This window comes from Triticum urartu, chromosome 5A (genome assembly GCF_056163025.1).
Source record: "Triticum urartu cultivar PI428250 chromosome 5A, HENAU_Tu73, whole genome shotgun sequence".
NCBI lineage: Eukaryota > Viridiplantae > Streptophyta > Magnoliopsida > Poales > Poaceae > Triticum > Triticum urartu.
This window is the reverse complement of record NC_141877.1, coordinates 517759210-517782533: the sequence shown is the minus strand read 5'-3', so window position 1 is coordinate 517782533 and position 23324 is coordinate 517759210. Positions and strand designations below refer to the sequence as shown.

General features: G+C 44.6%; 1 protein-coding gene across 1 annotated transcript in view; it reads left to right on the top strand.

Moving 5' to 3' along the window:
• The first annotated feature begins 6361 nt into the window (after positions 1 to 6361).
• The window catches only part of LOC147972386 (uncharacterized), a 30049-nt gene continuing 13086 nt past the window's right edge, over positions 6362 to 23324 (top strand). The window contains exons 1-5 of the mRNA XM_087524313.1: positions 6362 to 7276; positions 7454 to 8134; positions 9153 to 9632; positions 11492 to 11748; positions 11855 to 11951. Coding sequence (XP_087380439.1) covers positions 6362 to 7276; positions 7454 to 8134; positions 9153 to 9632; positions 11492 to 11748; positions 11855 to 11951 — 2430 coding nt within the window. The remainder of the gene's footprint in view (positions 7277 to 7453; positions 8135 to 9152; positions 9633 to 11491; positions 11749 to 11854; positions 11952 to 23324) is intronic.

Sequence of the window (23324 nt, the reverse complement as noted above, 5' to 3'; positions counted from 1 at the left end):
TACGGTTATTCATTTAAGTAAGAGAATAAATTGTTGTTCTGTTTACATGAATAAAACCTTCTATGGTCATACACCCAATGAAAATGGTTTGTTGGATATCGATTGTGGTGATACACATTCTCATAATATTGAAGCCAAAAGATGCAAAGTTAATAATGATAGTGCAACTTATTTGTGGCACTGCCGTTTAGGTCATATTGGTGTAAAGCGCATGAAGAAAATCCATGCTGATGGGCTTTTGGAATCACTTGATTATGAATCAGTTGATGCTTGCGAACCATGCCTCATGGGCAAGATGACTAAGACTCCGTTCTCCGAAACAATGGAGCAAGCAACTGACTTATTGGAACTAATACATACCGATGTATGCAGTCCGATGAATGTTGAGGCTCGCGGCGGGTATCGTTATTTTCTGACCTTCACAGATGATTTGAGCAGATATGGGTATATCTACTTGATGAAACATAAGTCTAAAACATTTGAAAAGTTCAAAAACTTCAGAGTGAAGTGGAAAATCATCGTGACAAGAAAATAAAGTTTCTACGATCTGATCGCAGAGACAAATATTTGAGTTACGAGTTTGGTCTTCAATTAAAATAATGTGGAATAGTTTCACAAAATCGTGCCACCTGGAACACCACAACATAATGGTGTGTCCGAATGTCATAACCGTACTATTATTAGATATAGTGCAATCTATGATGTTTCTTACCGATTAACCACTATAGTTTTGAGGTTATGCATTAGAGACAGCTACATTCACGTTAAATAGGGCACCATCAAAATCTGTTGAGACGACGCCTTATGAACTGTGGTTTGGCAAGAAACCAAAGTTGTCGTTTCTTAAAGTTTGGGACGGCAATGCTTATGTGAAAAGGTTTCAAACTGATAAGCTTGAACCCAAATCAGAGAAGTGCATCTTCATAGGATACCCAAACGAAATTGTTGGGTACACCTTCTATCATAGATCCAAAGGCAAATTTGTTGCTGAGAATAGATCCTTTCTAGAGAAGGAGTTTCTCTCGAAAGAAGTGAGTGGGAGTAAAGTAGAACTTGATGAGCTAACTGTACCTGCTCCCTTATTGGAAAGTAGTTCATCACAGAAATCTGTTCCTGTGACTACTACACCAATTAGTGAGGAAGCTAATGATGATGATCATGTAACTTCAGATCAAGTTACTATCAAACCTCGTAGGTCAACCAGAGTGAGATCCGTACCAGAGTGGTACGGTAATCCTGTTCTGGAGGTCATGACCATGACGAACCTACGAACTATGAGGAAGCGATGATGAGCCCAGATTCCGCGAAATGGCTTGAGGCCATAAAATCTGAGATGGGATCCATGTATGAGAACAAAGTGTGGACTTTGGTTGACTTGCCCGTTGATCAGCAACCCATAGAAAAAAATGGATCTTCAAGAGGAAGACGGACGCTGATAGTAGTGTTACTATCTACAAAGCTAGAATTGTTGCAAAAGGTTTTCGACAAGTTCAAGGTGTTGACTACGACGGGAGTTTCTCACTCGTATCTATGCTTAAGTCTGTCCGAATCATGTTAGCTATTGCCGCATTTTATGAAATCTGGCAAATGGGTAAACAAAACTGCATTCCTTAATAGGATTTATTAAAGAAGAGTTGTATATGATGCAACCAGAAGGTTTTGTCAATCCTAAAGGTACTGACAAAATATGCAAGCTACAGCGATCCATCTATGGACTGGTGCAAGCATCTCGGAGTTGGAATATACGCTTTGATAAGTTGATCAAAGCATATAGTTTTATACAAACTTGCGGTGAAGCCTGTATTTACAAGAAAGTGAGTGGGAGCACTACAACATTTCTGATAAGTATATGTGAATGACATATTGTTGATCGGAAATAATGTAGAATTATTCTGCAAAGCATAAAGGAGTGTTTGAAAGGAGTTTTTCAAAGAAAGACCTCGGTGAAGCTGCTTACATATTGAGCATCAAGATCTATAGAGATAGATCAAGACGCTTGATAAGTTTTTCAATGAGTACATACCTTGACAAGATTTTGAAATAGTTCAAAATGGAACAGTCAAAGAAGGAGTTCTTGCCTGTGTTACAAGGTGTGAAGTTGAGTAAGACTCAAAACCCGACCACGGCAGAAGATAGAGAGACAATGAAAGTCATTCCCTATGCCTCAGCCATAGGTTCTATAAAGTATGCCATGCTATGTACCAGACCTATTGTATACCCTGCCCTGAGTTTGGCAAGGGAGTATAATAGTGATCTAGGAGTAGATCACTAGACAACGGGCAAAATTATCCTTGGTGGAATAAGGATATGTTTCTCGATTATGGAGGTGACAAAAAGGGTTCGTCGTAAAGGGTTACGTCGATGCAAATTTTGACACTGATCCAAATGACTCTAAATCTCAATCTGGATACATATTGAAAGTGGGAGCAATTAGCTAGAGTAGCTCCGTGTAGAGCATTGTTGACATAGAAATTTGCAAAATACATACGGATCTGAATGTGGCAGACCCGTTGACTAAACTTCCCTCACAAGCAAAACATGATCACACCTTAGTACTCTTTGGGTATTAATCACGTAGCGATGTGAACTAGATTTTTGACTCTAGTAAACCCTTTGGGTGTTGGTCACATGACGATGTGAACTATGGGTGTTAATCACATGGTAATGTGAACTATTGATGTTAAATCACATGGTGATGTGAACTAGATTATTGACTCTAGTGCAAGTGGGAGACTGAAGGAAATATGCCCTAGAGGCAATAATAAAGTTATTATTTATTTCCTTATATCATGATAAATGTTTATTATTCATGCTAGAATTGTATTAACTGGAAACATAATACATGTGTGAATACATAGACAAACAGTATGTCACTAGTATGCCTCTACTTGACTAGCTCGTTGAATCAAAGATGGTTATGTTTCCTAGCCATAGACATGAGTTGTCATTTGATTAACGGGGTCACATCATTAGAGAATGATGTGATTGACTTGACCCATTCCGTTAGCATAGCACTTGATCGTTTAGTTTGTTGCTATTGCTTTCTTCATGACTTATACATGTTCCTATGACTATGAGATTATGCAACTCCCGTTTACCAGAGGAACACTTTGTGTGCTACCAAATGTCACAACGTAACTGGGTGATTATAAAGGTGCTCTACAGGTGTCTCCGAAGGTACTTGTTGGGTTGGCGTATTTCGAGATTAGGATTTGTCACTCCGATTGTCGGAGAGGTATCTCTGGGCCCACTCGGTAATGCACATCACTATAAGCCTTGCAAGCATTGCAACTAATGAGTTAGTTGTGGGATGATGTGTTATAGAACGAGTAAAGAGACTTGCCGGTAACGAGATTGAACTAGGTATTGAGATACCGACGATCGAATCTCGGGCAAGTAACATACCGATGACAAAGGGAACAACGTATGTTGTTATGCGGTTTGACCGATAAAGATCTTTGTAGAATATGTAGGAGCCAATATGAGCATCCAGGTTCTGCTATTGGTTATTGACCGGAGACGTGTCTCGGTCATGTCTACATAGTTCTCGAACCCGTAGGGTCCGCACGCTTAAAGTTCGATGACGGTTATATTATGAGTTTATGTGTTTTGATGTACCGAAGGAGTTCGGAGTCCCGGATGAGATCGGGGACATGACGAGGAGTCTCGAAATGGTCGAGAAGTAAAGATCGATATATTGGACGACTATATTCGGACATCGGAAAGGTTCCGAGTGATTCAGGTATTTTCAGGAGTACCGGGGAGTTACGGGAATTCGTATTGGGCCTTAATGGGCCATAAAGGAAAGGAGAGAAAGGCCTCAAAGGGTGGCCGCACCCCTCTCCATGGGCTGGTCTGAATTGGACTAGGGAGGGGGGGGGCGCCCCCTTCCTTCCTTCTCCTTTTCCCTTCCCTTTCCTTCCCTCCTACTCCTACTACTTGGAAGGGCTCCTAGTTCTACTAGGAAAGGGGGAATCCTACTCCCGGTGGGAGTAGGACTCCCCTAGGGCGCGCCATAGAGAGGGCCAGCCCTCCCCCTCCTCCACTCCTTTATATACGGGGGCAAGGGGCACCCCATAGACACAACAATTGATCTCTTGGTCTCTTAGTTGTTTGCGGTGCCCCCTCCACCATAATCCACCTCGATCTTATCGTAGCGGTGCTTAGGCGAAGCCCTGCGTCGGTATAACATCATCATCGTCACCACGCCGTCGTGCTGACGAAAATCTCCCACAACACTTGGCTGGGTCGGAGTTCGAGGGACGTCATCGGGCTGAACGTGTGCAGAACTCGGAGGTGCCATACGTTCGGTACTTGGATCGGTCGGATCGTGAAGACGTACGACTACATCAACCGTGTTGTCATAACGCTTCCGCTTTCGGTCTACGAGGGTACATGTACAACACTCTCCCCTCTTGTTGCTATGCATCACCATGATCTTGCGTGTTCGTAGGAATTTTTTTGAAATTACTACGTTCCCCAACACGGGGCAACCCGGCCGCCCCCCTTCCTTGGCCTTGGGCTCCTCCGCCACGCCGGGTCGCGTCTCAAACCTCCCTCGCCCCCCGTGCTTCAACTGTGGGGTGGCGGGTCACTCGCAAGTCAACTGCGTCAACCCTCAGTGCCGCTACATCTGCAAGGATCCCGGGCATGCCGCTCTCCTGTGCCCGGACTGTCCCGTGACGTCGGATCTCATGATGTACGGCCACGGCATCGAGGGGTTGGGTTTCTTCCATCTCGAGGTCCCCGATCTACCCCCGCCCACCCCCTTCCTTTAGGCGATCATTACGGTGGTCGACGGGGTGGCACCCCCGGAGATGATTGAGGCCGAGCTCAACCACCTCTACCGTCGCCAGTGGGACTGGGTGGTCACCCCTACTGCCGGCCACATCTTCACCGTGATCTTTCCCGACACTGTCAGCTACGGCTACGCCACTCGTAGTGGGTGGATCACTCTCGCCCTCCACCAGCTCGTCGTCGACATCTCTGAGCCAGTCCTCGATGCCACGGCGGTGGCTGTCCTGGACACTGCCTGGATCCTTGTGGGTGGCCTCCCCGACATCGCCCGGTCTGAGCTCGTCATCCACCAGATGTCTAGGATTCTGGGCAAGGTGGTGGTGGTGGACGAGCTCTCCCTCTGAAAGGAGGAAGAGATCCGGATCAAGGTCAAGTGCTTAGACTCCTCCAAGCTTCATGTCACCGTTCGTGTGTTCTTCAACGACCAGGGCTTTGACCTCAGGATCGCCCTCGCTTCACCGACGACGCCCCCCCGACGGCATCTCGGGGACTGATGGAGACTACCACGACCGACACCGCCCCCGCTCTGGCCGGTCGGAGGACGAGGGGGGTTCGGATGACTCGCACTCCCGAACGCAGTCCTACTCCCCTTCGCCTCCGGCCGCCGGTCGGCATGGGCGTCAGGCCATGCTAGGCCTTCCCCTCATGGCTCCCCCCGACTTGGCGGCCGAGTCCCCCGCTGGCAATGATGCTTCCAGCATGGGCTTGGTCGTCTGCCCCGCTTCCTCCCCCCGCTCCCCTGCACCACCTGCTACCATCGAGCCGGACCTGGTGGCGGTGCCCCCCCCGGCGGCTCCGTTGGCCCAGACCTCGCCTTCGCCGGTCTCCGCGGGGGTGGTGGCCACGCCAGTTTCCTCCCCCGGTGCTGCTCTCGCCGCCACCCCCTCGGACGCTCCCAGTGGCCCCCTCCGCCGATGGGCTCCTGTGCCGGCGCGGCTTCCACCGTGGCCGCCCTGCCGCCTCGGGCCGAGGTCCCTCCTTCGCCCCCGGGTTCTCTTGTCGCCCGTGTTGTTCTTGTCGATGACCCGGCTCCGCCTCCGCCATCCCCGACGCCGACTCCAACGTGCTCCTGTGGTGTGGGGCCGGTGCTCCTACTCCCTCCGGTGACGGACCCCGACATGGACGGGGGGACTCGGGTGACCACCCCCTTGGGTGCCCAGCCTCCCCCTCCACGTGCCACGGCCTACTCTCGCCGCGGTCGGTCGACCTCTTCTCCGGTGACTGCCTTCCGCCGGAGCGCTCGACTCGACACGGCGCGCCCAGAGGGTAGCCCGGCGCTGCCCATCCACGAGCGGGCGGAGCTCCGCGCGGCCGCTCGGAACCTAGAGCCAGGTACCCCTGCATTCCCTCCCTCGGCATCTACTTGTTCCTTTTCTGCTCTCGAGTCGGTTCCGCTTGGTCATCTTGCAAAAATCGCGACTGACTCCGCGATCATCTTCAGGAGGGAGGTTGCCCCCCTTAGTCTAGATCGCGACCATTAGGGCCCACGAGATCCTCGACGGTAGGCTTGCGGAGGCCAGAGTAGCCCTCCTCTCGCCCCCCGCCCCGGCGATCGCGCTGGGGGATGCAATTCCGCCCCCTCCTCGGCGGACTGGTGGTATCCCCCCCGTCCGTGACCGAGCTCCGGGGACGCACCCGCTCTCCATGCCCAAAGCGCACCCCGTGTCCCGGGGTCAAGCAGCCCCTCAATGGTTGCTTGATGCGTGCCCTCTTCTGGAACATCCGCGGCTTCGGCCATGATGGTCGCCGCCGCCAACTCATCGAGTACATGCGTGATGAACACATTGACATTGTCGCCATCCAAGAAACTATGCGCACGGAATTCTCCCTTCCGGAGCTCGACTGTCTTAGCTCCCACCTCTTCGCCTGGCACTGGCTCCCTTCTAGTGGGAGCGCAGGGCATTCCGGTGGCATCCTGGTAGGCGTGAAGGATGCCACCTTTGAAGTGGGAAGTATGGATCGGGGCCAGTTCTTTGTTAGCATGGTGCTTTTTGAACGCTCCCTCGACTTCAAGTGGGAGGTTATTATTGTCTATGGTCCCGCTGACCACAGCCGATCTGCCTCCTTCCTCGAGGAGCTCCATCGGAAGGTCTCGGCGGCCTCGCTCCCGGTAGTTTTTGGGGGCGATTTTAACCTCCTGCGGTTCGCGGAAGACAAGAGTAACTCGCACGTAAACTTTGCACGTATGCAAATGTTCAATGACTGCATTGCTGATCTTGGCCTTCGCGAAATCGATCGGGTTGGTGCCAGGTTCACCTGGACCAACCGCCAGGCCACTTCGACCCACTTCGTCCTGGACCGGGTCCTAGTTTCCCTGGATTGGGACCTTCACTGCTCTCTTGCCTCCCTCCGAGCCATCACTTCGATCGGCTCTGACCACGTCCCCCTCCTGCTGTCTTCTGCTGACGAGCGCCCCCCGATCCCTCCCCGATTTCGGTTTGAGACATTCTGGTTGTCTCAAGCCGGCTTCGCCGAGGCGGTTGCCGCTCGTTGGCTTGAGGCCCGCGCCCATCCGCCGACCTCATCTCGCCCTCCCTCCGTCGTCGACTCGTGGCACTTCTGTGCCAAGCGAGGCCGTCAGTTCATGAAGGGGTGGTGAGCCAACCTGGGGCGCGACCTCCGCGAGCGTAAGAAGGTCCTGCTGTCGGCTATCTAGGCCTTGGACCTGTGCGCCGACGCCACCGGTCTCTCCCCTGAGGAGTGGCTCTCCCGCTACGACTTGGAAGACCAGCTCTCTATCATCTACTCCGATGGAGAGGCCTACTGGCGTGTGCGGGGTGCTCAGAAATGGGTGTTGAAAGGTGATGCAAATACTGCCTATTTCCAGACCATTGCGAATGGCCGCCGCAGACGCAACACCATCCCCCTCCTCTGGGATGGTCCGTCACTTCTGCAGTCCCCGCGGGACATAAGGTCCCATGTGGACGGGTTCTATAGATCCCTATTCGCAGCTGCTCCTCGGAGCGGCTTATCTCTGGCCCTGGACTGTTGGTCTGGCCTCCATCTTGTCACCGCGGCTGAGAACGCGGCCCTTACGGCCCCGTTCTCCGAGGGCGAGGTCTGGGCGGCCATCAAAGGCATGAACCCTACCTCGGCCCCTGGCCCGGATGGGCTTCCGGTTAAATTCTTCCAGGCCTTCTTGAATGTGATCAAACCGGAGATCATGGCTATCTTCGACGAGTTCTACGTTGGGTCCATTGATCTTGGGCGCCTCAACTATGGGATGATTTCTCTTATCCCCAAGGTTCCTGGGGCGTCAGACATCCGTCAGTTCCGCCCGATCACGGTGATAAATGTGATCTTCCGGATTTTGGCAAAAGGGTACGCCAATTGGCAAGTTAGTCAGAGTCGGGATTCGGAGTCGGATCGGTTTTCCTCAGACAGAATCGAGTTGTGGAATCGAGGACTCTACTAGATTTACTCAAATAAGATATTTTGTATGCACACAAGAAATTTATATGGGTTCTATAGAGTTTTGACACTAAATATGGAGCAAAGAACATACACATCAATGCTAGTTGTATTCCACTTCTTTTTATGGCTAACCTACCATGTAGCTCGCATGTATGGAACATATATGAGAGGGAAATATATAGAACATTTAAACCTTCAATGCACGAAATTTACTAATATTCTTTTTAGAGTGCGTGAATAGTCGATCACTTGTCTATCTGACATACAATGCTAAACCTTGAAGGGTCTTTCTCTCCTTCTCCAATCAATCTTGAAGCATCCTCCTTTTCACGCCAATTCCATATGTCGACAAGCCTGATCCTCAGTTTCGATCTAGGGTTTCGAAGAGCTGGATCAAAGGTGTCCGCGGCTGAGCATTTGGACTTGGGAGGGGAATAAAGGTCCATGAGGTATATGAAAAGGGGTTTGGATGATGGCATACTAAACAAACGGCTTAGATAAGTTAGTAGAATCGGATGTAGTCCATAGCATAGTCGGGATCGTACAGTTTTGTAGAGGATTCTATGATTTGGATCGCGACTCAACATGGATTCCACCTGATCCGGATTCATAGTGGGATTTGGATTGACATGCTTCCGTAGGGTCATGAAGTCGTAGGATAGCAGTCGAATCAGGATTCTGACTACCTTGCCAATAGGGTGATCCTGTTCATGGACCATATTACCCACCCCAACCAATCGGCTTTCATCCAAGGCCAATATATTCTGGATGGGATGCTAGTCCCGCATGAAGTTCTCCATGAGGTCCGCTCCAAACACCTCAAGGCGGTCTTTCTGAAGATAGACTTCCATAAGGCCTATGACATTGTTAGCTGTCCCTTCCTTCGGGAAGTTCTTCTCCGGAAAGGCTTCGATGGCCGTTGGGTTACTCGGGTTATGCAGATGGTATCTTGTGGTCGCACTGCTGTGAACATCAATGGGGAGATTGGCCCTTACTTCCCCACTTTCTGTGGGGTGAGGCAAGGTGATCCTTTCTCCCCATTCTTGTTCAATATGGTGGTGGACGCACTTGCTGCCATCCTGGATAAGGCTAAGGCTGCTGGCCATATCCGTGGGATTACCCCCCACTTGGACGGTGGCACCGGCATTTCCATGCTCCAGTATGCCGACGACACCATCATCATGGTCGAAGGCTCCGATGCGGACATCGCGAACCTTAAATTCCTCCTACTCTGCTTCCAACACATGTCTGGCCTCAAGATCAACATCAACAAGAGTGATGTGATGGTGATGGGCTATTCTCTGGTAGAGTCCCTTGACATTGCCAACCGCCTGAATTGTCGCCTCGGCTCCTTGCCCACCTCCTACCTGGGGACTCCCATCAGCGACTCGAGGCTTACCGGTGCTGACTTGCGTATGACTGTGACCAAATTGCAAATGTGTATCGAGCCTTGGCAGGGCCGGTGGCTGTCGAAGGCGGCCTGAACTATCCTCATCAACTCCTCGCTCTCCAGTCTCCTCCTGTTCCTCATGAGCTTCTACAACCTTCACGAGACCCTCCACCATGCGATTGCCAAGATCCAATCCCAGTTCTATTGGGCTGGTGACCATAACAAACAGAAATATCATATGGTCAGTTGGCCCGACATTTGCAAGCCCCGGGAGCAAGGTGGCATCATGTGCTCGAAACGCATGAATATCGCCCTCCTTTCCCGATGGTTGTGGCGCATCTCGCAGGGACACGGCGGTTATGGTTGAACATCATTAGGAATAAGTACCTACGTGGCCAACCTCTGGCTTTCTGTCAACGATCTGGTGGGTCCCAGTTCTGGCAATCAGTCATCCAGCTACTTCCCATCCTCCGCATTGGGACGCCCATATCGGTCGGATCGGGTTCAGCGACCATGTTCTTGTTTGACCGCTGGGCGGGCGACACCCCCTTCGCGGCTCGCTTCCCCGACCTCTTCTCCATCGCTGTCGTCCCGACAATCTCCGTGGAATGGGCCCTTATTGACTTAGGGCACCTCGTGTTCCGGAGGCCATTTGGGCCTCCGGAAGCTTCGTAAGCGCAATGGCCCAAGCTTCGTACTTTGCCCTCTCTGTGGTACCCCCTAGGATTCAAACCAGATCTTCTTAGCGTGCATGTCTGCTCAGTTCGTTTGGAGCTATTTTAGAGAGGCTGTGGGTGGAGATTGGTGGCACACCAACTTCCCTGACCTCTTCGCCGATCTCCAGGCCTCCCTTCTGCCTACTCGCCACATTAGGTGGCTTGAGATTGGGGCTATCGCGTGGACCCTATGGACGATTCACAATAAACTTGTGATTCAGCCCACTCCTCTTCGGTGGGCTACTGACACTCTTTTCAAACTGTCTGGTTACTTGCAGCTTTGGCGGCCGCTTAGCCGCCCTCGAGACCGGGACGCCATCTCCACCTTCATCGCCGACCTTCGCTTGATGGCCGTCCGTCTGTCGCCGCCGCCCCCGCCGCCTCCTCTTGAGCCTGATTAGTAGTCTGTGTTCCCCGCGGTCTCGTGGCCCCAGCCTCGGCTACGCCTTGTGTGTTCTTTCATGTGTGTTGTGTTGGGCTTGTTGAGCTGTGCCCTCAGCAGTACCTTTGGACCTCTTGTTGTGTGTGACGTGGGTGTGTGTGGTCTGAACTAGTCCTTGTATGTGTGCTCTTGGCGGTTTGCTTTATCTATAAAGCGGGGCGAAAGCCTTTTTCGGTAAAGATCGGGTTACGAACATCACATGTATGTATTTGAGTCCATCTGCTTCTACTCCGCGGATTTCACTATATTTGTCTTGTACACTAATCTCAACTCATCAGCATACATTTGCTCAATTAACTACAAGGAATAAGACTCATCTTCATGTGTGTATATTGGCTTTGCATGTACACCTCGAAGGTTTTAACTCTACGGATGTGATTAAATTGATAAAAGAAATCTTTAAAAGATTCTTCCTACGCTCAGAGGGGGGTGCCCCCCCTATATGCACACAACCGCACAACTGGTACTAGAGTCACGCCAATCCATGTGGACATATTGTTCCCGTATTGGATCGACCCATCAATGTAAATACTTTTGTAACCAACTAACTTGTGCACGTCGAAGCGAGCATTGAGTTTGAGGTACTGAGTCTAGAGGGAGCAAAGACACTGACCAAGCGCTAGCCAAGAGGTTCCAACTGTACTCATGTGATTAGATTCCTTGACCAAATACATTTGACCAACATATTGTTGCCTTCTAGAAACTAACTTGTGCATGCACTTGGTCTGTCAGGCTGACGTCGAGGTGAGATTTGAGGTACCGAGCTTGGAGGGAGCAGAGGCACTGGCCTCAGCGCTGGCCAACGATGCCCAGAAGCTATGCAGCGTGAGGGTCGCGGACTTGCAAGGTGGCATGGGCCTCTTCGGCCTGTGGGTGCTCGCCTCGTCTAAGCTGGAGGAGAGAACATCGATCTTCTTCCGGGTGTTCAAAGCCACGCACAACACCAACAACACTAAGCCGGTGGTCCTTATGTGTTTCGACCCCACCAGGTAATGGCATCTTTTGATTCTCATTTGTCCTTAAATTCATCATGTCACACATTTAACATACACAAAAATTAGGTAGCATTGATTTGATGTTGGGTTTGTTTGTTAGGTGCAGGTCATCCATGAACCAGAACCTGTACAAGACGACCTTTGCAGCTTTCGTTGACACTGACATCGCAAAGGGCAAGATATCCGTGAGAAGCCTGGTATGCTACCATTCAACATGTCCTCATGCTATACAAGTTCAAAAAGTGTTGTTTCTTGCTTTGTTCTCTCTATTTTCCTTCGTAGATTGATGGATCGCTCATTCGAGAGCTTTGGGGAAGGAGGGAGGACCTACAGGCTCTCTTCAGTCTCTCTGATGCTTTCCCACGACGATGGGGTGTGTATGTATTCACATCTTCAACAATGGAAATGCGGACATCAAGGTGTCACTGAAGGAAATATGCCCTAGAGGCAATAATAAAGTTGTTATTTATATTTCCTTATATCATGATAAATGTTTATTATTCATACTAGAATTGTATTAACCGAAAACTAAGTACATGTGTGAATACATAGACAAAACAGAGTGTCCCTAGTATGACTCTACTTGACTAGCTCGTTAATCAAAGATGGTTAAGTTTCCTGACCATAGAAATGTGTTGTCATTTGATGAACAGGATCACATCATTAGAGAATGATGTGATGGACAAGACCCATCCGTTAGCTTAGCATAAATGATCGTTTAGTTTTATTGCTATTGCTTTCATCATGACTTATACATGTTCCTCTGACTATGAGACTATGCAACTCCCGAATACCGGAGTGCTACCTCTTGAGCACTGTGTTGGTTTTCCCTTGAAGAGGAAAGGGTGATGCAACAAAGTAGCATAAGTATTTCCCTCAGTTTTTGAGAACCAAGGTATCAATCCAGTAGGAGACTACACGCAAGTCCCTCGTACCTACACGAACAAATAAGAACCTCACAACCAACGCATTAAAGGGGTTGTCAATCCCTTCACGGTCACTTACGAGAGTGAGATCTGACAGAGATAATAATAATAATATAAATATTTTTGGTATTTTTATGATATAGATTGAAAGTAAAGATTGCAAAATAAAATAGATTGGAAACTTATATGATAAAAGATAGATCCGGGGGCCATAGGTTTCACTAGTGGCTTCTCTCAAGATAGCATAATTATTACGGTGGATGAACAAATTACTATCGAGCAATTGATAGAAAAGTGAATAATTATGATAATATCTAGGGATGATCATGTATATAGGCATCACTGATACGTCTCCAACGTATCCTTATATCCTCCTCAAAACAACCACCATAGCTACCTATTATGGCATTTCCATAGCCATTCCGAGATATATTGCCATGCAACTTTCCATCATTCTGTTCATCATGACACATTCATTATTGTCATATTGGTTAGCATGATCATGTAGTTGACATAGTATTTGTGGCAAAGCCACCGTTCATAATTCTTTCATACATGTCACTCTTGATCCATTGCATATCCCGGTACACCGCCGGAGGCATTTATATAGAGTCATCTTTTGTTCTAGTATCGAGTTGTAATCATTGAGTTGTAAATAAATAGAAGTGTGATGATCATCATTTTCTAGAGCATTGTCCCAAGTGAGGTATTATAAAAAGAAGGAAGAAAGGCCATCAAAAAAAGAGAAGGCCCAAAAAAAAGAAAGAGAAAGGCCATAAAAAAAGAGAAGGCCCAAAATAATGAGAGAAAAAGAGAGAAGGGACAATGTTACTATCCTTTGCCACACTTGTGCTTCGAAGTAGCACCTTAATCTTCATGTTAGAGTGTCTCTTGTTTTGTCACTTTCATATACTAGTGGGAATTTTTCATTATAGAACTTGGCTTGTATATTCCAACAATGGGCCTCCTCAAGTGCCCTAGGTCTTCGTGAGCAAGCAAGTTGGATGCACACCCACTAGTTTCTTTTGTTGAGCTTCCATACATTTATAGCTCTAGTGCATCCGTTGCATGGCAATCCCTAATCCTTGCATTAACATCAATCAGTGGGCATCTCCATAGACCATTGATTAGCCTCGTTGATGTGAGACTTTCTCCTTTTTTGTCTTCTCCACATAACCATCCTCATTATATTCTATTCCACCCATAGTGCTATGTCCATGGCTCGCGCTCATATATTGCGTGAAAATTTATAGGTTTGAGATTACTAAAGTATGAAACAATTGCTTGGCTTGTCATCGGGTTTGTGCATGATGAGAGCATTCTTGTGTGAAGAAAATGAAACATGACTAAACTATATGATTTTGTAGGGATGAACTTTCTTTAGCCATGTTATTTTGAGAAGACATAATTGCTTAGTTAGTATGCTTGAAGTATTATTATTTTTATGTCAATATGAACTCTTGTCTTGAATCTTTCGAATCTGAATATTCATACCACAATTAAGAAGAATTACATTAAAATTATGCTAAGTAGCACTATGCATCAAAAATTCTGTTTTTATCATTTACCTACTCGAGGACGAGCAGGAATTAAGCTTGGGGATGCTTGATACGTCTCCAACGTATCTATAATTTTTGATTGCTCCATGCTATATTATCTATTGTTTTGGACATTATATTGGGCATTATTATCCACTTTTATACTATTTTGGGACTAACCTATTAACCGGAGGCCCAGCCCAGAATTGCTGTTTTTTTGCCTATTTTAGGGTTTCGAAGAAAAGGAATATCAAACGGAGTCCAAACGGAATGAAACCTTCGGGAACGTGATTTTCTCAATGAACAAGACCCGGGAGACTTGGACCGTACATCAAGAAAGAAAAGAGGAGGCCACGAGGTAGGGGGCGCGCCTACCCCTCCAGGCGCGCCCTCCACCCTCGTGGGCCCCCTGTTGCTCCACCGACGTACTCCTTCCTCCTATATATACCTACGTACCCCAAACGATCAGATACAGAGCCAAAACCCTAATTCCACCACCGTAACTTTCTGTATCCACGAGATCCCATCTTGGGGCCTGTTCCGGAGCTCCGCTGGAGGGGGCATCGATCACGGAGGGCTTCTACATCAACACCATAGCCCCTCCGATGAAGTGTGAGTAGTTTACCTCAGACCTACGGGTCCATAGTTAGTAGCTAGATGGGTTCTTCTCTGTTTTTGGATCTCAATACAATGTTCTCCCCCTCTCTTGTGGAGATCTATTCGATGTAATCTTCTTTTTGCGATGTGTTTGTTGAGACTGATGAATTGTGGGTTTATGATCAAGTCTATCTATGAATAATATTTGAATCTTCTCTGAATTATTTTATGTATGATTGGTTATCTTTGCAAGTCTCTTCGAATTATCAGTTTGGTTTGGCCTACTAGATTGATCTTTCTTGCAATGGGAGAAGTGCTTAGCTTTGGGTTCAATCTTGCGGTGTCCTTTCCCAGTGATAGTAGGGGCAGCAAGGCACGTATTGTATTGTTGCCATCGAGGATAACAAGATGGGGTTTTCATCATATTGATGAGTCTATCCCTCTACATCATGTCATCTTGCTTAAGGCGTTACTCTGTTTTTAACTTAATACTCTAGATGCATGCTGGATAGCGGTCGATGAGTGGAGTAATAGTAGTAGATGCAGGCAGGAGTCGGTCTACTTGTCTCGGACGTGATGCCTATATACATGATCATACCTAGATATTCTCATAACTATGCTCAATTCTGTCAATTGCTCAAAGTAATTTGTTCACCCAGCGTAGAATACTTATGCTCTCGAGAGAAGCCACTAGTGAAACCTATGGCCCCCGGGTCTATCTTCATCATATTGATCTCCTATTACTTAGTTATTTCCTTTGCTATTTACTTTGCCTTTATTTTACCTTGCATCTTTATCATAAAAATACCAAAAATATTATCTTATCATACCTATTAGATCTCACTCTCGTAAGTGGCCTTATAGGGATTGACAACCCCTATTTGCGTTGGTTGCGAGGATTTATTTGTTTTGTGCAGGTACGAGGGACTCGCGTGTAGCCTCCTACTGGATTGATACCTTGGTTCTCAAAAACTGAGGGAAATACTTACGCTACTTTGCTGCATCATCCCTTACTCTTCGGGGAAAACCAACACAGTGCTCAAGAGGTAGCAAGAAGGATTTCTGGCGCCGTTGCCAGGGAGGTCTACGCAGAAGTCAACATACCAAGTACCCATAAAATACCCTTATCTCCCGCATTACATTATTTGCCATTTGCCTCTCGTTTTCCTCTCCCCCACTTCATCCTTTCCGTTTCGCCCTCTCTCTCTCTATCCTCCCTCTCTTTCTCTATTTGCCTCTTTTTGCCCGCTTGCTTTCTGTCTGCTTGTGTGTTATTTTATTAGCACTCCGATTGCTCCTCTTACCGATGCTGAATCTTGTGAAATTAATACTACTTTGCTGAATCTTGTCATGAAAGATCCATTTTCCGGCCTTCCTAGTGAAGATGCCGCTACCCATCTAAATAACTTCATTGATTTGTGTGATATGCAAAAGAAGAAAGATGTGGATAATGATATTGTTAAATTGAAGCTATTTCCTTTTTCGCTTAGAGATCATGCTAAAGCTTGGTTTTCATCTTTGCCTAAAAATAATATTGATTCATGGAACAAGTGCAAAGATGCTTTTATCTCTAAGTATTTTCCTCCCGCTAAGATCATCTCTCTTAGAAATGATATTATGAATTTTAAGCAACTTGATCATGAACATGTTGCACAAGCTTGGGAGAGAATGAAATTAATGATATGTAATTGCCCTACTCATGGTTTAAATTTGTGGATGATTATACAAAAAATTTATGTCGGATTGAATTTTGCTTCTAGAAATCTTTTAGATTCGGCCACAGGAGGCACTTTTATGGAAATCACTTTAGGAGAAGCTAATAAATTCCTAGATAATATTATGGTTAATTATTCTCAATGGCATACTGAAAGATCTACTAATAAAAAGGTGCATGTGATAGAAGAAATTAATGTTTTGATTGGAAAGATGGATGAACTTATGAAATTATTTGCTAGTAAGAGTGTTTCTTCTGATCCTAATGATATGCCCTTGTCTACTTTGATTGTGAATAATAATGAATCTATGGACGTGAATTTTGTTGGTAGGAACAATTTTGGTAACAACGCATATAGAGGAAATTTCAATCCTAGGCCTTTTCCTAGTAATCCCTCTAATAATTATGGTAATTCCTACAACAATTCTTATGGAAATTATAATAAGATGCCCTCTGATTTTGAATCTAATATTAAAGAATTTATTACTTCACAAAAGAATTTTAATGCTTTGATTGAAGAAAAATTGCTTAAGATTGATGACTTGGCTAGGAACGTTGATAGAATTTCTCTTGATGTTGATTCTTTGAAACTTAGATCTATTCCACCTAAGCATGATATCAATGAGTCTCTCAAAGCCATGATAATTTCCATTGATGAGTGCAAAGAAAGAACCGCTAGGATGCGTGCTAAGAAAGATGCCTTTATAAGAGCGTGTTCTTCTAGTTCCTATGAAAATAAAGATGAAGATCTAAAAGTTATTGATGTGTCCCCTATTAAATCTTTGTTTTGCAATATGAATCTTGATAATGATGGGACTGAATATGATCCACCTTTACCTAGAAGGCGTTCCAAGAATTCGGAATTTGTTGATCTTGATGCTAAATTTGATAAAAGTGGGATTGGAGAAATTAAAACCCTAGATGTTGCTAAACCCATATTATGGATTTCAAGGAATTTAACTATGAAAATTGCTCTTTGATTGATTGTATTTCCTTGTTGCAATCCGTGCTAAATTCTCCTCATGCTTATAGTCAAAATAAAGCGTTTACTAAACATATCGTTGATGCCTTGATGCAATCTTATGAAGAAAAAACTTGAATTGGAAGTTTCTATCCCTAGAAAACTTTATAATGAGTGGGAACCAACTATTAAAATTAAAATTAAAGATCATGAATGCTATGCTTTATGTGATTTGGGTGCTAGTGTTTCCATGATTCCAAAGACTTTGTGTGATTTGTTAGGTTTCCGTGATTTTGATGATTGCTCTCTAAACTTGCACCTTGCGGATTCCACTATTAAGAAACCTATGGGTAGAATTAATGATGTTATTATTGTTGCAAATAGGAATTATGTGCCAGTATATTTTATTGTTCTTGACATAGATTGCAATCCTTCATATCCTATTATTCTTGGTAGACCTTTCCTTAGATCGATTGGTGGAATTATTGATATGAAGGAAGGAAATATTAGATTCCAATTTCCATTAAGGAAAGGCATGGAACATTTTCCTAGAAAGAAAAATTAAATTACCTTATGAATCTATTATGAGAGCCACTTATGTATTTGCCTACCAAAGATGCCAATACCTAGATCTATTCTTGCTTGTTATGCCTAGCTAGGGGCATTAAACGATATCGCTTGTTGGGAGGCAAACCAATTTTATTTTTATTCCTTGCTTTTTGCTCCTGTTTAGTAATAAATAATTTATCTAGCCTCTTTTTTGGTTGTATTTTTTGTGTTTAATTAGTGTTTGTGCCAAGTAGAACCGTTGGGAAGACTTGGGGAAAGTCTTGTTGAACTTGCTGCACAAAACAGAAACTTTAGCGCTCACGAGAACTGCTGTGATTTTTGTTGGAAAGTGATATTTAGTTAATTATTTTTGCAGATGCTTAATATATAAATTCCTCACGTCCAGAAATTTATTTTAGAATTTTTGGGGTTCCAGATCTTGCGCTAGCTACAGATTACTACAGACTGTTCTGTTTTTGACAGATTCTGTTTTTCGTGTGTTGTTTGCTTATTTTGATGAATCTATGGCTAGTAAAATAGTTTATAAACCATAGAGAAGTTGGAATACAGTAGGTATAACACCAATATAAATAAAGAATGAGTTCATTACAGTACCTTGAAGTGGTCTTTTATTTTCTTTCGCTAATGGAGCTCACAAGATTTTCTACTTTAAGTTTTGTGTTATGAAGTTTTCAAGTTTTGGGTAAAGATTTGATGGATTATGGAACAAGGAGTGGCAAGAGCCTAAGCTTGGGGATGCCCATGGCACCCCCAAGATAATCTAAGGACACCTAAAAGCCAAAGCTTGGGGATGCCTGATGTCTACTACACAACCTTCTTCTTGTAGACGTTGTTGGGCCTCCAAGTGCAGAGGTTTGTAGGACAGTAGAAAATTTCCCTCAAGTGGATGACCTAAGGTTTATCAATCCGTAGGAGGCGTAGGATGAAGATGGTCTCTCTCAAGCAACCCTGAAACCAAATAACAAAGAGTCTCTTGTGTCCCCAACACACCCAATACAATGGTAAATTGTATAGGTGCACTAGTTCGGCGAAGAGATGGTGATACAAGTGGTATATGGATGTTAGATAAATGTATTTGTAAGCTGAAATTATAAAAACAGCAAGGTACCTAATGATAAAAGTGAGCGTAAACGGTATTGCAATGATAGGAAATAAGGCCTAGGGTTCATACTTTCTCTAGTGTAAGTTCCCTCAACAATGATAACATAATTGGATCACATAACTTTCCCTCAACATGCAACAAAGAGTCACTCCAAAGTCACTAATAGCGGAGAACGAACGAAGAGATTATGGTAGGGTACGAAACCACCTCAAAGTTATTCTTTCCAATCAATCCGTTGGGATATTCCTATAAGTGTCACAAACAGCCTTAGAGTTCGTACTAGAATAACACCTTAAGACACAAATCAACCAAAACCCTAATGTCACCTAGATACTCCAATGTCACCTCAAGTATCCGTGGGTATGATTATACGATATGCATCACACAATCTCAGATTCATCTATTCAACCAACACAAAGGATCTCAAAGAGTGCCCCAAAGTTCTACCGGAGAATCACGACGAAAACATGTGCCAACCCCTATGCATAGGTTCATGGGCGGAACCCGCAAGTTGATCACCAAAACATACATCAAATGAATCACAGCAAGACATACATCAAGTGTTCTCAAATCTTTAAAGACTCAATCTGATAAGATAACTTCAAAGGGGAAACTCAATCCATTACAAGAGAGTAGAGGGGGGAAGAAACATCATAGGATCCAAATATAATAGCAAAGCTCGCGATACATCAAGATCGTATCATCTCAAGAACACGAGAGAAAGAGATCAAACACATAGCTACTGGTACATACCCTCAGCCCCGAGGGAGAACTACTCCCTCCTCGTCATGGAGAGCACCGGGATGATGAAAATGGCCACCGGAGAGGGATTGCCCCCTCCAGCAGGGTGCCGGAACGGGTCTAGATTAGTTTTTGGTGGCTACGGAGGCTTCTGGCGGCGGAACTCCTGATCTATTGTGCTCCCGGATCTTTTTAGGGTATATGGAGATATATAGGCGGAAGAAGTACGTCAGGGGGGCCACGAGGGGCTCACGAGGGTGGAGGGCGCGCCCAGGGGGGTGGGCGCCCCCCTGCCTCGTGACCTCCTCGCAGATCCCCCGACATGCACTCCAAGTCTTCTGGGCTTCTTTCCTTCCAAAAATGAGTTCCGTGAAGTTTCAGGTCAATTGGACTCCGTTTGATTTTCCTTTTCTTCGAAACCCTAAAACAGGGTAAAAACAGAAACTGGCACTGGGCTCTGGATTAATAGGTTAGTCCCAAAAATGATATAAAAGTGTATAATAAAGCCCATAAACATTCAAAACAGTAAATAATATAGCATGGAGCAATAAAAAATTATAGATACGTTGGAGACGTATCAGCATCCCCAAGCTTAATTCCTGCTCGTCCTCGAGTAGGTAAATGATAAAAACAAATTTTTAGATGCGGAGTGCTACTTGGCATAATTTCAATGTAATTCTTCTTTATTGTGGTATGAATATTCAGATCCATAAGATTCAAGACAAAAGTTCATATTGACATAAAAATAATAATACTTCAAGCATACTAACTAAGCAATTATGTCTTCTCAAAATAACATGGCCAAAGAAAGTTATCCCTACAAAATCATATAGTATGGCTATGCTCTATCTTCATCACACAAAATATTTAAATCATGCACAACCCCGATGACAAGCCAAGCAATTGTTTCATACTTTTGATGTTCTCAAACTTTTTCAATCTTCACGCAATATATGAGCGTGAGCCATGGACATAGCACTATAGGTGGAATAGAATGGTGGTTGGGGAGAAGACAAAAAGGAGAAGATAGTCTCACATCAACTAGGCGTATCAACGGGCTATGGAGATGACCATCAATAGATATCAATGTGAGTGAGTAGGGATTGCCATGCAACAGATGCACTAGAGCTATAAGTATATGAAAGCTCAAAAATAAACTAAGTGGGTGTGCATCCAACTTGCTTGCTCACGAAGACCTAGGGCATTTTTAGGAAGCCCATCATTGGAATATACAAGCCAAGTTCTATAATGAAAGATTCCCACCAGTATATGAAAGTGATAACATGAGAGACTCTCTACTATGAAGATGATGGTGCTACTTTGAAGCACAAGTGTGGTAAAAGGATAGTAACACTGTCCCTTCTCACTTTTTCTCTCATTTTATATATATATATATATTTTTTTTTATTTGGGCCTTCTCTTTTTATGGACTTTTTTTATTTGGGCTTCTTTGGCCTCTTTTATTTATTTATTTTCGTCCGGAGTCTCATCCCAACTTATGGGGGAATCATAGTCTCCATCATCCTTTCCTCACTGGGACAATGCTCTAATAATGATGATCATCACACTTTTATTTACTTACAACTCAAGAATTACAACTCGATACTTAGAACAAGATATGACTCTATATGAATGCCTCCGGCGGTGTACCGGGATGTGCAATGATGCATGAGTGACATGTATGAAAGAATTATGAACGGTGGCTTTGCCACAAATACGATGTCAACTACATGATCATGCAAAGCAATATGACAATGATGAAGCGTGTCATAATAACGGAACGGTGGAAAGTTTCATGGCAATATATCTCGGAATGGCTATGGAAATGCCATGATAGGTAGGTATGGTGGCTGCTTTGAGCAAGGTATATGGTGGGTGTGTGATACCGGCGAAAGGTGCGCGGTATTAGAGAGGCTAGCAATGGTGGAAGGGTGAGAGTGCGTATAATCCATGGATTCAACATTAGTCATAAAGAACTCACATACTTATTGCAAAAATCTATTAGTTATCGAAACAAAGTACTACGTGCATGCTCCTAGGGGGATAGATTGGTAGGAAAAGACCATCGCTCGTCCCCGACCGCCACTCATAAGGAAGGCAATCAATAAATAAATCATGCTCCGACTTCATCACATAACGGTTCACCATACGTGCATGGTACGGGAATCACAAACTTCAACACAAGTATTTCTCAAATTCACAACTACTGAACTAGCATGACTCTAATATTACCATCCTCATATCTCAAAACAATTATCAAGTATCAAACTTCTCATAGTATTCAACACACTCATAAGAGAATTTTATTATTCTTGAATACCTAGCATATTAGGATTTTAAGCATATTACCATGCTATTTAAGACTCTCAAAATAATCTAAGTGAAGCATGAGAGTTCATCTATTTCTATAAAATAAAACCACCACCGTGCTCTAAAAGGATATAAGTGAAGCACTAGAGCAAATGACAAACTACTCCGAAAGATATAAGTGAAGATCAATGAGTAGTCGAATAATTATGCAACTATGTGAAGACTCTCTAACATTTAATAATTTCATATCTTGGTAATTTATTCAAACAGCAAGCAAATCAAAATAAAATGACATCTAAGAATAGCAAACATCATGTGAAGAAGCAAAAACTTAGGATCAACCGGTACTAACCGATAGTTGTTGAAGAAGAAAGGTGGGATGCCAACCGGGGCATCCCCAAGCTTAGGTGCTTGAGACTTCTTGAAATATTATCTTGGGATGCCTTGGGCATCTCCAAGCTTGAGCTTTTGTGTCTCCTTAATTCGTCTCATATCACGGTCTCCCTAAGTCTCAAAAGCTTCATCCACACAAAACTCAACAAGGATTCGTGAGATAAGTTAGTATGAACAATTGCAAAAAGCTTATCATACTCTACTGTAGCAAATCACTAAAATTATTATTCAACATTGCATACTAAATGCCTCTGCATATTTAATAGTCCTATCCTCAAATAGAATCATTAAAGAAACAAACATATGCAAACAATGCAAACATAACAGCAATCTGCCTAAACAGGACAGTCTGTAAAGAATGCAGCAACATCCATACTTCCCTAGCTCCAAAAATTATTAAAGAGAATTCCCACTGTAGTAAATTTATAAGAGCTTAATATGCAAAAGGTTTCAACATTTTATCACATTCTGACTTTTCTAGGGAATTATTGCAACAGCGGTAAACTTTCTGTTTTCAAACAGCAACATGTGGACTTCTAAAATAGGCATAGTAAAGGCTATCAATGCCACTTTTATTGAAATAAAAGATGCAAAACATTATTCTAAATAACAGCAAGCAAATCCTAACAAAATAAATTGACGCTCCAAGCAAAACACATATCATGTGGCGAATTAAAATATAGCTCCGAGTAAAGTTACCGATGAACGAAGACGAAGG